The sequence below is a fragment of the Cheilinus undulatus genome, linkage group 19 (genome assembly GCF_018320785.1).
Source record: "Cheilinus undulatus linkage group 19, ASM1832078v1, whole genome shotgun sequence".
NCBI classification, from domain to species: domain Eukaryota; kingdom Metazoa; phylum Chordata; class Actinopteri; order Labriformes; family Labridae; genus Cheilinus; species Cheilinus undulatus.
Genome location: NC_054883.1, coordinates 16,056,187 through 16,071,534, shown reverse-complemented (window position 1 = coordinate 16,071,534; position 15,348 = coordinate 16,056,187). Strand labels below are relative to the sequence as shown.

Here is a 15,348-nt window from a genome sequence, read left to right as displayed (position 1 = left end):
CTGCATAAATTGGTCATAAATGTGTTCTGATCTTCATCTTAGTCACAATAGACAAACACAGTCTGCTTAAACTAATACTGCACAAAAAATGATATGTTTTCATATTTTTATTGAACAAAACATGTAAATATTCACAGTGCAGGGTGGAAAAAGTATGTGAACCTTTGGATTTAATAACTGGTTGACCCTCCTTTGGCAGCAATAACCTCAACCAAGCATTTCCTGTAGTTCCAGATCAGACCTGCACAACAGTCAGGAGGAATTTTGGACCATTCCTCCTTACAAAACTGTTTCAATTCAGCAATATTCTTGGGATGTCTGGTGTGCATTGCTCTCTTGAGGTCATGCCACAGCATCTCAATTGGGTTGAGGTCAGGACTCTGACTGGGCCACTCCAGAAGGTGTATTTTCTTCTGTAGAAGCCATTCTGTTGTTGATTTACTTCTATGCTTTGGGTCGTTGTCCTGTTGCATCAGCCATCCTCTGTTGAGCTTCAGTTGGTGAACAGACGGTCTTAAGTTTTCCTGCAAAATATTCTGATAAACTTGGGAATTCATTTTTCCGTCAATGACAGCAATCCGTCCAGGCCCAGAGGCAGCAAAGCAGCCCCAAACCATGATGCCCCCTCCACCATATTTCACAGTTGGGATGAGGTTTTGATGTTGGTGTGCTGTGCCTTTTTTTCTCCACACATAGCGTTGTGTGTTCCTTCCAAACAACTCAATTTTGGTTTCATCTATGGACAGAATATTTTGCCAGTAGTGCTGTGGATCATCCAGGTGCTCTTTTGCAAACTTCAACCGTGCAGCAGTGTGATTTTTGGACAGCAGTGGCTTCCTCCATGGTGTCCTCCCATGAACGCCATTCTTGTTTAATGTTTCACTTATTGTAGATTTGTCAACACAAATGTTGGCATGTGCCAGAGGCTTCTGTAAGTTTTTAGCTGACACTCTAGGATTCTTCTTCACCTCATTGAGCATTCTGTGCTGTGTTCTTGCAGTAATCTTTACAGGACGACCACGCTTAGGGAGAGTAGCAACAGTGCTGAACTTTCTCCATTTGTAGACAGTCTGTCTCACCGTGGACACATGAACATCAAAGCTTTTAGATACTTTTGTAACCCTTTCCAGCGTCATGCAAGTCAACAATTCTTGATCATAGGTCTTCTGAGAGCTCCTTTGTGCGAGGCATGGTTCACATCAGGCAATGCTTCTTGAGAACAGCAAACTCAAAACTGATGTGTGTTTTTTATAAGGCAGGGCAGCTTTAACCAACACATCCAATCTCATCACATTGATTGGACTCCAGGTTGGCTGACTCCTGGCTCCAACTGGCTCTTTGAGAAGTCATTAGCCTAGGGGTTCACGTACTTTCTCCACCCTGCACTGTGAATATTTACATGTTTTGCTCAATAAAAACATGAAAACATATCATTTTTTGTGCGGTATTAGTTTAAGCAGACTGTGTTTGTCATTGTTGTGACTACAATGAAGATCAGAACACATTTTATGACCAATTTATGCAGAAATCCAAGAAATCCCAAAGGCTTCACATACTTTTTCTTGCAACTGTAAGTTTAAAATTATTCAGCAGAGGTAAAGTCAGTTGGTGCTCGTAGTCTCACAATTAGTGAAATGGGGATCACCTGAGTGCAGTCCTGGAAGCTCAGCTCCAGTCACTGTCTATTCAGTATTACTGGCTACCATTACACCTTAAAGACACAAGGACACTCCAAGCAACTCTGAGGAAAATATATTGAAAAGAATGATTCAAGAGATGATACAAAAAATTCCAAGGCATTGAACATCCATCATCAAGAAATGAAAGGAATCTGGCATGTGTGAATTGGTCTAGATCAGAATGTCCTCACAAACTGAGTGAGCGTGCAAGAAGGAGACCAGTGAGAGATGCCACCAGGAAACCTATGACTACTCTGAAGGAGTTCCAAGCTTCAGCAGCTGAGATGGGAGCTTCTTTTTTGGTCGAAAAAGGCCAAATCACATTGACCATGATTGATATACAAAAGGGTAAAACATCCAAGGGGGTGAATACTTTTTAGGCTCTGTTCAGTCATTATACATATATTTATTTTACTTTGAATTGTGCATATTATTATTATCATCATTATTATATGTGTGTATATTAATACTCCTCAGAGGAGATCTTTGCTTTATTGCTGTCTCAGTTATGTGTAAACAGTGTGTTATTTATGTATTACTTGAAAAGATATGATTGAAAATGCAGTCCCAATTCTCTAACTGCCCCGTTTTAATAACTACACATAATTACACTGGGGCAAGCAAGAATGGACTAAACTTATGCCAAACCCTGATTTTGTGAACATCTCTGAAACTAATAATATGCTTCACTTTGCTGTGACCTTGGATGTAAGAAGTATTTTTAAAGACGAAAACAGCTACAGACTGTTTTTTCCATAATGTTGAATTCCCCTCTCTTAGTAGTTGAAAATAACTTTGAAGTGAGAGGTTGTGAACACAAACTACGGCCGAGGAGGGTATTTGAACGCACCATGAGAGGCGGAGCTGCCGGGTAAAAAAAAGGCGATAGGCCACTTGTTTGGTCCAAAAAGCCACCGTAGGCGCTATGGACTTCCTTGTGGGAGTTACGCTCGCTATTTTATTTATAATTTTCCTTTTTATAATACGGTTATATAGTGTTGTGAAGAATGGATCAAAGTATCATCCTGGTGCCAAAGGTCCGGTCACTGTCCTGGTTGTAGCTGGATCTGGTAAGGTGCTCTGTATAGCCGTAGACTGATAGGCTACCTCTGAAATGTTACTATCAGGTCCTGAGAGGGCTAGCTGCCGCGTCAGTTATAAATGTCGACTTCACTAATATGCTTTCCGATTTCTGAGACATTGTTTTGATAATTTTTAGGCTACGAGAGGAAAAAAAAAAAAAAAAAACGTTGGGGAGATCCTCCGTTAGGTTGCTTTTATCGGCCAAGCTAACGTTGTGTGGTCAGTTAGGTTTTATTATGAAATGGTAGGAATTGGGATTAAACACCTGGAAAAGAGTAAATAAAGAAAACACTAAGCATTGGAACTATTTTGCATCCATTAGCTTTCTTGCCATTAATTCAAAGAAAGCCCAGCACACGATATATTTCTGTAATTCTGAAGGTTTTTTCAAACTATTTCGGTAGAAAGTGAGGTTTGACCATGTGCCAAGGTTGCACTTAGTGGAAATTGCTCCATAACATACATACATATGTGCTTATTTATTTAAAATACTGTATAGCCTATATACACTTTTTAATGGTTATTGGGATTAAACACCTGAATTTCCGTAGTAAATCGTGGTTAATCGCACCCTTTCTATCCCTCTGCTAAATGCCACCATTCTGCATTCAAATCTGTTTTTGAGTGACTCTCATTTTAGATTTCACCACTGTTTGAAACTAGGGCTGAACAATTTGAGAAAATAATCTTAATTGCAGTTGTGATTGCCATTTGATTTGCGATTATTTCTGAAGTTCAACATCTTATATATTATCAGAGAAACACAAGCGATAAATCATTCTTTGTTACAACCAACACAGTACTAGATTAATCAAGGGTTGAACAATTTTGAAAAGAAAAAGTTATTGTCATGATTTTGACTCATCATGAGCTGTCTGTGAGTTTTAAAAACTGAAATAAGACGTTAAGAATCAGTGTTGGACTTATTTGATATCACTGTAGCTGCAGGGAGACATAGCAATGGTTTAATGAAAGTTTGTTCACGGCATGCGATTAATCATGATTAAAAAATATTATTGCACTACTTGTGGGTGATTAATGTGATTAATCTTGACAGCCCTAGTATATATACATAAATACAGTGCTGTGAAAAAGTTTTTTCCCACTTTCTGATTCCTGATTTTTTTTTTTTTTTTTTTTTTTTTTTTTGCATATTTATCAGATTTAAATGTTTCAGATCATCAAACCAATTTTAATATCTCACAAAGACAACCCAGGTAAATACAAAATGCAGTTTCTAAATGATGATTTCATTTATTAAGGAGAAAAAATCCAAACCTATCTGGCCCTATATGAAAAAGTAATCCCCCCCTTGTTAAATCCTGAGTTAACTGTGATTAACCACAGCCCTTGGAAAGCTGAGTTTAATGTCACTGGCCACACCCAGGCCTGATTACTGCCAAATTTGTTGAATCAAGAAATCACTTAAATAGAACCTGTCAGTGAAAGTGAAGTAGGCTACAAGATCTAAAAAGAAAAGTATCATGCCATGATCCAAAGAAATTCAAGAACAAATGAGAAACAAAGTGATTGAGATCTATCAGTCTGGAAAAGGTTACAAAGCAATTTCCAAGGCTTTGGGACTCCAGTGAACCATGGTCAGAGCCATTATCCACAAATGGAGAAAACTTGCAACAGTGGTAAACCTTCCCAGGAGTGGTCGGCCAACCAAAATGACTCCAAGAGTGCAACAACAACTCATCCAGGAGGTCACAAAAGAACCCAGAATGACATCCGAAGACCTGCAGGCCTCACTGGCCTCAGTTAAGGTCAGACTTTATGACTCAACCATAAGAAAGACACTGGGCAAAAATGGCATTATGGGAGAGTTCCAAGGCCAAAACCACTGCTGACAAAAAAGAACACAAAGGCTCGTCTCACATTTGCCAAGAAACATCTTGATGATCCCCAAGACTTTTGAAGAAATATTCTGTGGACTGACGAGACAAAAGTGGAACTTTTTGGAAGGTGTGTGTCCCGCTACATCTGGTGTAAAAATAACACAGCATTTGCTAAAAAGGACATCATGCCAACAGTCAAACATGGTGGTGGCAGTTTGGTGGTCTGGACCTTCTTTGCTGCTTCAGGACCTGGACCACTTGCTGTGACTGATGGAACGATGAATTCTGCTGTCTACCAGAAAATCCTGAAGGCCAACGTCCACCCATCAGTTCATGCCCTCAAGCTCAAGCGCTCTTGGGTTATGCAGCAGGACAGCGACCCGAAACGTACCAGCAAGTCCACCTCTGAATGGCTCAACAAAACAAAATTAAGGTTTTAGAGTGGTCAAGTCAAAGTCTGGACTGAAATCTAATTGAGATGCTGTGGTGTGACCTTCAACAGGCAGTTCATGCTGGAAAACCCTCCAATATGGCCGAGTTGAAACAATTCTGCGAAGAAGAGGGGGCCAAAATTCCTCCATAGCGATGCGAAAGACTCATCACCAGTTATCACAAACGCTTGATTTCAGTAGTTGCTGCCAAGGGTGGCACAACCAGTTATTAGGTTCAATTACTCAATTACTTTTTCACATAGGGCTAGATAGGTTTGGATTTTTTTCTCTTAATAAATAAAATCACTGTTTAGAAATTGCATTTTGTATTTGTGTTTGGTAGATTATTTCTCTGTTTTAACAATGCTTCTTGTCAATAAATCTTCCACCACTGGAAAGCCTGTTTATTTCCCTTTTTAAATAGTACCATATTCGTAAGGAACATGCATTTGTAGGGTTACCAGCAGAGTTTTTCTGCTGTAGCTATTGGCTCTTGACGGTTTCCTCTCCCTGTCAGTGCTAAGGAACCATAGGTTGTCCTCTTCATTAAATGATTCTGACTTATTCGACTAAAAAAAAAATAAACAAGCAATTTGGTGATGTTGATTAGATCAACACATTTCAACATTTACACACATTCTGAGTGGCTGTTCACTTTCACCTCACATGGTATTGTATAGATTCAAGTTTTTATTTTGTCTTTCAGGTGGTCATACCTCAGAAATCCTGCGCTTAATGGAGAGCCTGTCTGAAGCTTATATGCCTCGTCACTATGTTATTGCTGATACTGATGGGATGAGTGAGGAGAAAATCTACACCTTTGAAAGCTCTAAACAACATTCAGAAAAGCCACAGGTATGTAATATAGGATTTAAGTGTTTAGTAGCTTTTAAAACTGACACATCTGCTAAAATGCTACATTTTTGTGATGTAAAATAATGAGGACAAGATTATATCAATTAAGAACTTTTTCCACCTTAAATGTAACCTATAACGTACAATTCAATAAAAAAAACAACCAAAATCTTTGAAGAGGAAATAAAAAGATGGTTGCATAAATATTAACAACCCTTGACTAATCGTTCACTGAAGCACATTCATTCTTTTGAGTAGGAGTCTACCAGAGTAAGCTATCATGACTTGGCCAAATTTGCCCACTTTTCCTTGCAAAAGTGCTCATAACCTGTCAGATAATTAAGTGTACTTCCTGTACACAGCCCACAGATTTTCAGCAGGATTCAAGTCTGGGCCCAGACTTGGCCAGTCCAAACATTTGATCTTCTTCTGATGACAAAATTATAATTTTTTTAATTCGGATATACTGTATGCTTGGGTCACTGTCATGCTGGAAAGTGAAATTCCTTTATACCCTCAGCTTTCTAGCAGATGACTTGGGGTTTAGTGCCATGGCTGACTGTTCACAGTTCCTTTCACCTTCAATAAAACTTAAGTTCCACCTGAAGAAAAATCATGCTGCCCTCACCATGCTGCACTGTGGGTCTGGTGTCATTCCATCAGTACCAGTACTCCAATCAGATTACTTAGTCAGGACTAACCATTTTATTGGGAACGTTAATTTGAATGAAATGTTTTTTTTTAAATTGTTAACTCTGATATTCTTTTGTTTGAAGAATAATCACTGTAGCTGTAAATGTGTTTTGTAGAGACCTGTGGTTTTTGTTTTGGGATAATCGACTCATTACAGTCGAGGTCACCACTCAAGCAATTTGCGCACCTGCACATGTTTTATTTTGCCTATTTTTTAATTTGATTTCATTTATGAAGTCTTTTTGATAGGGACAATGTGAATTACTTAGTACAACTTTGGCCTGTTACAAACAAGCTACTAGTTACTGATGTGTCACATGTAGAGATTATAGCTATTTCTTGTTTCCCTCTCATGTTTCTAGTTAGGCTTTTAGAAACAGTGAGAAAGAAAGTTAAATACCACGTTTACATAAAATTAAATACAGACAATAAGTTGTTAAAAATTCAGAGACTATAGGGAAAAATTAACATCATAGTTATACAAAAATACAGCAGAGTTACATAAGCTTGTAAACAAACTTTCTGGATTTTACTAAATGAAAACAATTCAGTAGAAAACGGTAATCAATATAGAAAGATGGATAGATTGATTTTAAAGTCCATGTTGTTTTATAGTTTAATATCAAGCCATCATCTTTTCCAGTTAAGTTGCAAACTTTAATAACAAAACCATACTATGACTGTTTTACTAATTTTACCACTACAACAGAACTACATGGTGAGATTTTAAGTGTAGTCGTTCATCACCTTGAGCACTTTGAATGAAACTGTGAAAGTAAACATTGTTTAGGTGGAGGCTTTAAAGAAGCATTCTGAGCTTTCTGCCTCTTCCTGCACTTTCAATTAACTATCCTTATCATTTTTGTATTTTACTTTTAATTTTGCAAAAAAGATATTAAACTGAAACTATCTATTGAATACAGTTTAGGGCAAATATACAACTAAAGACATCTGCATGGACTTTGTGTTTCTGCAAGTCGGGCAATTGAAGCGTTGCTGGATACTACAGAAAAAATAAAACATGTGGTTCATGCCCCTAATAACTTTTGGCCTTTCTCCAGTTCACCATCTGTAGGATCCCAAGGAGCCGGGAGGTGTATCAGTCTTGGAGTTCCTCTGTTATCAGCACTCTGAATGCCTTGTGGTATTCATTCCCTCTCGTTTTCAGACTCAGACCAGACATGGTGAGTGGACAAAGAGACCAGTCAGTAGCTGTTTTTGCAATTGAAGTTCCATAAACAAATAAATTTAAATCATGGACATAAGGAAAAATCAGATGTTTAGCATGCAATGCTGGCATTTCGCCTGCCTTATGCAACAAAATCATGGGTATTGAATAAGCAACCTCTTTGACATGAATAGGCTGGCTTTTAAAAGATATTTTAGGAAAAGGTATAACAATCATTTTCAGCTAAGAAGAATTAATTCACAAATCACTTGCAAATACAAAGAAGCAGCTGATATTTTACATGCAAGTCTGCGCTGTTGTAACTGAACCACTTAAAAGAAAACCAGTCAATTCATGCTACAGAAGAGTTTATACATTAGTATTTTATTTCCAAATCAAGCCTCTGAGACAAAAAAAGTAGAATGTTGACCTTGCAGCCCCTGAAATAATACATAGACACAGTTACAGGAAGCAGTTTGTGTTGTGCAGCTGTGCAATCAGCTTTGAATAAACACCCCAGAGATGTGTGTATGACTGGAGATGACAGAATGGACTCAGCCTTTGCTCCCAAATTATGTTTATTTTTTTTTGTCACACATCCCCTGTCAGGCTCAACCTGTCTGACAGCTTGTTTGAGTGATTTATGATGAGGTTAAAGCCATTGTTTCACCTCATCAAATACATTTTCATTCCTATGTCAGGCTTTTTTACCAGTTGATATGATTATGCTTGAGTTCTGGGAGTTATCTCAAACAGTAGGAGAGACCAGATTATTTGAGTTGATTTATAGGGACAGTTTGAAAGGATGCATCTGCTTCAAGTCTGATATGAAAGGGGTAATGGGAGTAAAGGTTTATGGACTCAGATCAATGCACAGATCTAGGGAAGGCTACAAAAAAGTTCTGTGGTACTGTTAGTTCCCAAGAGCACAGTGGCTTCCATAATTCTTCAATGGGAAAAGTTTGGCACAACCAGGACATTTTTAAACTGAGGAATCAGGGGAGAGGGGCCTTTGTAAGACCAAGAACCTGATGGTCACTCTGACTGAGCTCTAGCAATCCTTTGGGGAGATGAGAAGAAGTTCCAGAAGATCCGTCATCACTGCAGCCCTCAGCTGATCTGGGCTTATGGTAGAGAGGATAGATTGAAGCCTGAACACACATGGAGTTTGCAAAAATCTACAAAAGCTGAGCAAGTCTCCTCGTGTTTTGCACAAAGCCCAGGTTGTTCTGATAGCGGCCTTCAGCTCATCTGTATTGTTTAGTCTGGGTTCTATCATCCTTCTTTTGACATTTCTGCAGAGACTTTCCATGGGGTTCAGGACAGCCCAGTGGGCTGGCCAGTCAAACACAGTTTCTGGCAGTTTTTGCTTCACTGCCAAGCCTCCTCCTCCCACTTGACCAGTGGATGTTTTTGACCCATTCACCTCAGTTAACAGACCTACCTAAGATCTTTCATCCCCAAGCTTTTTTAAGAAATGTTGTCCAATCAACTATTTTTTTAATGGCTGCATAATTTTTTTTTATTTTTTTATTTTAACTTAAGTGTTGGGTTAACCTGTTTACACAGAGCTATTTTCTCTCCCTGATTACCATGGTTGCAGTTGTAGTTTTATTCACACAAATTGGCATGGCATGAATGGAACGTGAGCATGCTTCTGGTCTGAGTAAACTGTATGTTGAGCAGCAGAGAGCTGTGAAAGCAGATTCTAGACCTGTGATGAGTCATTATGTGTGTCTATCCAGTAGAACCCTCTGGTTATTGGTTGTGGGGGTCTAAAACAAAGCAGGGACTTACTGCCAGTGTAGTCATGCCAGGAATGTTCCAGTAGGGCCTGTGACTGCAGCATGGCTGAGGATGAGTATACCTCCAGCCTCAATCATTATCTATAAATGAACACTGCCATATATGCATGAACAAAAACAAAAGCATCATCAGTCTAACTAGGCCACCATAATTTCCAAACTATAAGGAGCAATGCATGAAACAACTGCAGTACTACTACCACTCATTTCTACTGCACATGCATTTATTGCAGCGCTGGAAAGTCACTAATAACATTTACTCACATTAATGTACTTGAGTAGTTTTTAGGGGTACTTGGCTAAATATTTTTGAGTTAATTTTAACTCCTGTAATGTAATTTTATCTCCATTCTGAATGAAAAGTCTTCAGTGTTGGAGTTATTTGACAGTTTTGAGCCGTTCAATGTTTGTTCAACTCTGTACATAGTCAATTTGATTTAAACTTTGCCAACTCTGATTTCAAATCTGGAAGGATTTGTGAATATTCCCATCATGCCCTTGGGCAGAGCGTTTAGATGTGTTTAGTTGTGTTTGGATGCTGCCTGTTGTGCAGTGATCCCTGCTTGGGTTCTGTTAGTCATGTTTATGGTGGATCGTTATTGTTTTTGATGTGAGACACATTTACACCATGAATAAAGTTATCTCTGATTCAGAGTGACTGCCTGTGACTTGAGCTACTTCTACAGGCTGCCTGATGCATATGTGTCATCAGTGTGCATTGCCTTGCTTTGAGGTTGACTCTCTGCTTTGTTCTTGCCAGAAAAAAACCCACCCTGCCACAGATTTTCAAGAGTTACTGTAGCTCTGTCATGGGGCTGAGTGCGAAGCAGTCATTATGAGGGTCAGCACCTCCAAGTCTGAGGCCATGGTTCTCTGTTGGGAAATGGTGGGTTGCTCCCTCCAGGTGGGGTGGGTGTCTTTGCCCCAAGTGAAGGAGTTCAAGTACCTCTGGGTCTTGTTCATGAGTGAGGGTAGAAGAGACTGTGAGATCAACAGGTGGATTGGTTCAGCATCTTTGGTACTGCAGACGTCGCACCGCACCGTTGTGGTGAAGAGGGAGCTGGGCCGCAAGGCAAAACTCTCAATTTACTGGTTAATCTTTGTCTCAACCCTCACCTATGGCCATGAACTGTGGGTGATGACTGAGAGAACAAGATCACAGGTTCAAGCGATCGAAATGAGATTCCTCAGAAGGGTGGCTGGGCTCAGTCTTAGAGACAGGATGAGGACCTCTGACATCTGGAAGGATCCTGAAGTCGAGCCGCTGCTCCTTCGCCTCAAAAGGAGCCAGTTAAGGTGGTTCAGGCGTCTGATCAGGATGCCTCCTGGTCGCCTCCCTGTGGAGGTCTTCCAGGCATGTCCAACTGGCAGGAGACCCTGGGGTAGACCTGGAACTCGCTGGAGGGATTATATATCCCATCTGGCTTGGGAATGCCTTGGAATCCCTCAGGAGGAGATGGAAAATGTTACTGGGGAGAGAGATGTCTTGGTGGACTTGCTTCGCCTGCTGCCACCGGGACCCGACACCCGGATAAGTGGATGGAAATAGATGGATGTGGCTCTGTCATATGGTAAAATATTGAACACTTTCAAAAGTGTAGTTTAACTATATGTAGTGTGGACCATCTTGAAGCATTAAATTGAACTTTTTATGGGTTTGATTAACACAGTAATTTTTCTGTCTATTTAACTTTATTATAGAGGTGTGACTTTACCTGAACATCCTGGTTGGGGATCTGTTCTCTTGTTTTTTTTTCCAATAAGTAAATATCATATTTCACTGTACAACTCGGTACTTAAAGTAAACTTTTTATCAAATACTATAAACTTTTACTCGAGTAGATTTATTGACCAGTACCTCTGCTATTACTGAAGTGATTTTTTTAGATTTATTTTGGGCTTTTTGAGCCTTAGTTTGATAGAGGTGGACAGTGGATAGAGTCAGAAACAGAGATGAAGGAGAAGGGGAAAGATATGCGGGAAAGGGCCACAGGCCGGATACGACCCCGGGCCGCCCGCGTACATGGGGCATGCCTTAAACCGCTAGGCCACCTGCGCCCCACTAAAGTGAATTTTAACCAAAGGAACTGCACTTTTATTTGAGTACAATAGCCGTGCACTTTTTACACCTCAGCTTTATTGGCACACATTTTACAGGAGGACGGTGTTTTTGTGAAACCCTCATATTTAGTTGTGCATACTTTTGCATAATTAGGGCTGGACTGAGTTGACTCAAAGTTAGGAACTGTGCCTGATGGCCTAAAGAGTGCCTCATCTCTATCTCTTGGCCTGCTTCTGTGTTGAACCCAAGTCAATTTAAGACAGCAGTTACAACATGGCAATTGCTGTTGTTGGGCTTCAAAACTCGTAGCCATTCAGTGACCCCAGTGTATTCTGTCTATTTTTGAGCATTAGGTAAGATAGAACTGTTCTGCTTTATAAATGTAGAGTGGAGGGCAGTTTAGTTTCCAGAGCAGTGTGGAGAGAATCTTGGAGCGCTGCTATGTCTTTACTTCAGAGTGTCTGATGACTTCTCCAGACACAAAAGCAGTTCTGTTTGGTTTTCTGTAAACCTGAACTCCTTCAACTCCCCCAACCTGTTTAACCCCCTTTGGCTGTTTTAACCATCCATGTTACTGTTGCCAGTTTGTCAAACACATAATATAGGTTTCTGTATGACAGAGAAAAGCTGAGATGATTCTGGGCCTGAGGCTGATAGAGGCCCTAAAATTCAGCTTTTTTCTGTGCAAAATAACGTATCACTGTAAGAGACAACTATCTTCACCCTTCACCAATAAAAAACAGTACATCTAAAAGGGATAGTTTTGGTATTTTTGTTTTTGGATTGTATAAGGTACTTGGCAATAGTAATAACTGCCAGGGGTTTCAGGCTGCATGAGCGCAATGGGGGCACCGGCATGGAAGCTCCCATCGCTGTGGAGGAGTTTTGGCCCGCTCCTTTTTGCAAAAATGTTTAAATTCAGCCAGGTTGAGGGGTTTTCAAGCAAGAATGTCCTTTTCAAGGTTATGCCACAGACGAGGTCAATCCAAATTTTTTGCTTTTTGTTTTGCATATGAGCTGGCTACTAGTATAAAGTCATCCAGAGGTGGACTTGCCTTGTCTCGGATCATTGTTCTGCCGCATTACCTAAGTGCTCTTGAGCTTTAGGTTAGGAGCTGATGGCCAGTCTCCTTCAGGATTTTCTGGTAGACAGCAGACTTCATGGTTCCATCAATTATGGCAAGTTTTCCAGGTCCTGAAGCAGCAAAGCAGCTCCAGACCATCCCACTGCCACCACCATGTTTGACTGTTTGTCTGATGCTCTTTTTATGAAATACTGTTAGTTTTACACCAGATGTAACGGACGCACAACTTCCACAAAAGTTCAACTTTAATATCTTCAGTCCTCGTAATATTTTCCCAGAAGTCTTGGAGATCAGCAAGATGTTTTCTCTTATTGTTGAAGCATAAACACTAACCATAGCTGAATCAGTGAGGCCTGCAGGTCTTTAGATGTCATTCTGGGTTCTTTTGTGACCCCGTGGATGAGTTGTTGATGCACTCTTGGAGTAATGTTAGTAGGCCAGCCACTCCTAGGAAGGTTCACCACTGTTGCTAGTTTTCTGCATTTGTGGATAATGGCTCTCACTGTGGTTTGTTTGAGTCCCAAAGCCATAGGCTTTGTAACCTTTTCCAGACTGATAGATGTCTGTGACTTTGTTTCCCATCTTTTCTTTAATTTCTTTGGATCATGGCATGATGTGTTGCTTTTTGAGATCTTTCAGCTACTTCACTTCGTTCTGTTTAAGTGATTTCTTGATTCAATAGGTCTGGTAGTAATGACTATTTTTTTCTGGCTATCTTTGTCTAAACATTAAAATTTGTCTGATGATCTAAAACATTGAAGTGTGCTTCAAGGGTAAAATGCCTCCTCACAGCACTGTGTGAAAAAGTCATCTGAATGTTTTCAACAGTTCAGCTCAATGGTGTTTAGCTTTAAGACGACTACATTACTATACATCAGTGTTCATCGACTGGTGGCCCAGGGGCCACATCAGGCCCCCCATGGCTTCCCATCCGGCCCCCAGGGGATTATCAAATTAAGAAAATTTGAGAGGGCAAAGATATGGCATGCTTTTGTTTTACTTTTCTTGAAGTTTAAATTAAACCTTTAACCTAGCAGCTTATCAGACAAGAAGCACACTAGTATTTCTGTAATTTGGCATAGTAACAATCACTATTGTTATCTTGATTAAAATTGCAGTTTTTGGCATCAATTTTCCACATAGTCCTCTTTAAGAGTGCAGTTTTCCCTTCTTAGAATCTTCACAAAAGATCTGTTTCCTGCACATGTTTTTGGCCAATCGTGACACAGCGTGTTGGCATCAAACTCAGTGATAGACATCAAGAAGAGGAATTGGGAGCTAAACTAGCTTACTTGTTCTTTGTGGCTGGCTGCAGTGACTGATCTCACTGTTAAAGGCTTAAAAGGTTCCATTGATTTTGGGAGGATATTTTTACAAGAATATGTTAATTAGAAGAAAATGTTGATTTTTATTTCTGTTTATTTCAATGTCCGGCCCCCACAGTATCGGCCCGGAAAACCTGGCCCTTGTGAAAATGGAGTCAATGACTCCTGCGATACAATAATGGCGGCTGGATAGCTCAGTGGTTTACATTGTTGATTACATTGGGCGATTGGGGGTTCAAATCCCAGTCAGAGCACAAGTGTCCAGTGTAGGCCCTTAGGCGAGGTCTTTAATGCCAGGAACACCAGATGTAAGTTGCTATGGGTAAAAGAGTCTGCTAAATGACATTGTAAAATTGTCATATCCATAATGGCTTCTTTTAACCTTTTATATAAGGCTGGCATTACCTTTAAGAAATCAAGCAAATACTTTTTTTCATCTTGTTTAGGGATTTCCAAGTAAAAATAGTTGCCATTCTTCATACTCTGAAAAATAAAGAATTTTTAGAAGGCAAATGTCCTGGAATTATATTTTTAACAATTTCATGTGACTCCAGACCATAAACCCTGCTTTCTAAGAAGTTTGCGTCACTTCTCAGGAAATGTGCTCATCCTCTTGTTTCTTTGTGTTTTTTCAGGTGCTCTGTAATGGCCCAGGGACCTGTGTTCCTCTGTGTGTGGCTGCACTCCTGCTAGGAATTCTGGGAATGAAGAAAGTCCTGATCGTTTATGTTGAAAGCATTTGCCGGGTTCAGACTTTGTCTCTCACAGGAAAGATCCTTTATCCTGTATCCGACTATTTCTTTGTACAGTGGTCCTCCTTGAGGGACAGATATCCCAAATCCATTTTCCTTGGAAGAATAGTGTGAAAATCTGTTACATGTGGGCGCGAAACCCTCACAAATGTAAAATTAATATGTGGCATTATTTTTATAAATTTCAAGAATAAATCATGTTTTTTATTGCTGAGTAATAATCTAATGATTCAGCAAGTGTGTCATTTTGTTGTTTGTTGATGTTCCTTGTGTTTTCTACAAACTGGGAAAGCACTTGAAGGAAAAAGGGAGAGCCCTTACCATTTGTTGTTGTTTACTTAAGAGGAGCTTTTTTTCATTTAGCATGACATCTGAAATAATATGAAGGCAAAAGGAATGTAATTTTGTACATTACTGTGTTAAATACTGAGAAAAGCACATGTCACAGAAATAAAAACGCCAGCCATGTCTCTTTAAATGTGTTCTAAGCTATTTTTTTAGGAAGGTCAGTGTCCTACAAAAAAACCAGCAGTTTCCAGTAGACTGTTATTTTGAAGGGAAAAGAGGAA

At 39.7% G+C, this 15,348-nt stretch overlaps 1 protein-coding gene across 1 annotated transcript; it reads left to right on the top strand.

The window, feature by feature from the left end:
• The first annotated feature begins 2,594 nt into the window (after positions 1-2,594).
• On the top strand, positions 2,595-15,257 carry alg14 (ALG14 UDP-N-acetylglucosaminyltransferase subunit). The gene is made up of 4 exons (XM_041814352.1): positions 2,595-2,749; positions 5,741-5,889; positions 7,644-7,766; positions 14,663-15,257. Exons 1-4 carry the CDS (start codon positions 2,605-2,607, stop codon positions 14,891-14,893), a joined length of 648 nt encoding a protein of 215 aa, XP_041670286.1. The 5' UTR covers positions 2,595-2,604; the 3' UTR covers positions 14,894-15,257.
• Positions 15,258-15,348: the final 91 nt, after the last annotated feature.

Bases quoted from the DNA above. Each gene is read 5' to 3' on its own strand.
- alg14 (XM_041814352.1), top strand. From the start codon at position 2,605: ATGGACTTCCTTGTGGGAGTTACGCTCGCTATTTTATTTATAATTTTC. The intron at 5,890-7,643 runs GTATGTAATATA...GCCTTTCTCCAG, and splicing joins AACATTCAGAAAAGCCACAG to TTCACCATCTGTAGGATCCC. The intron at 7,767-14,662 runs GTGAGTGGACAA...GTGTTTTTTCAG, and splicing joins TCAGACTCAGACCAGACATG to GTGCTCTGTAATGGCCCAGG.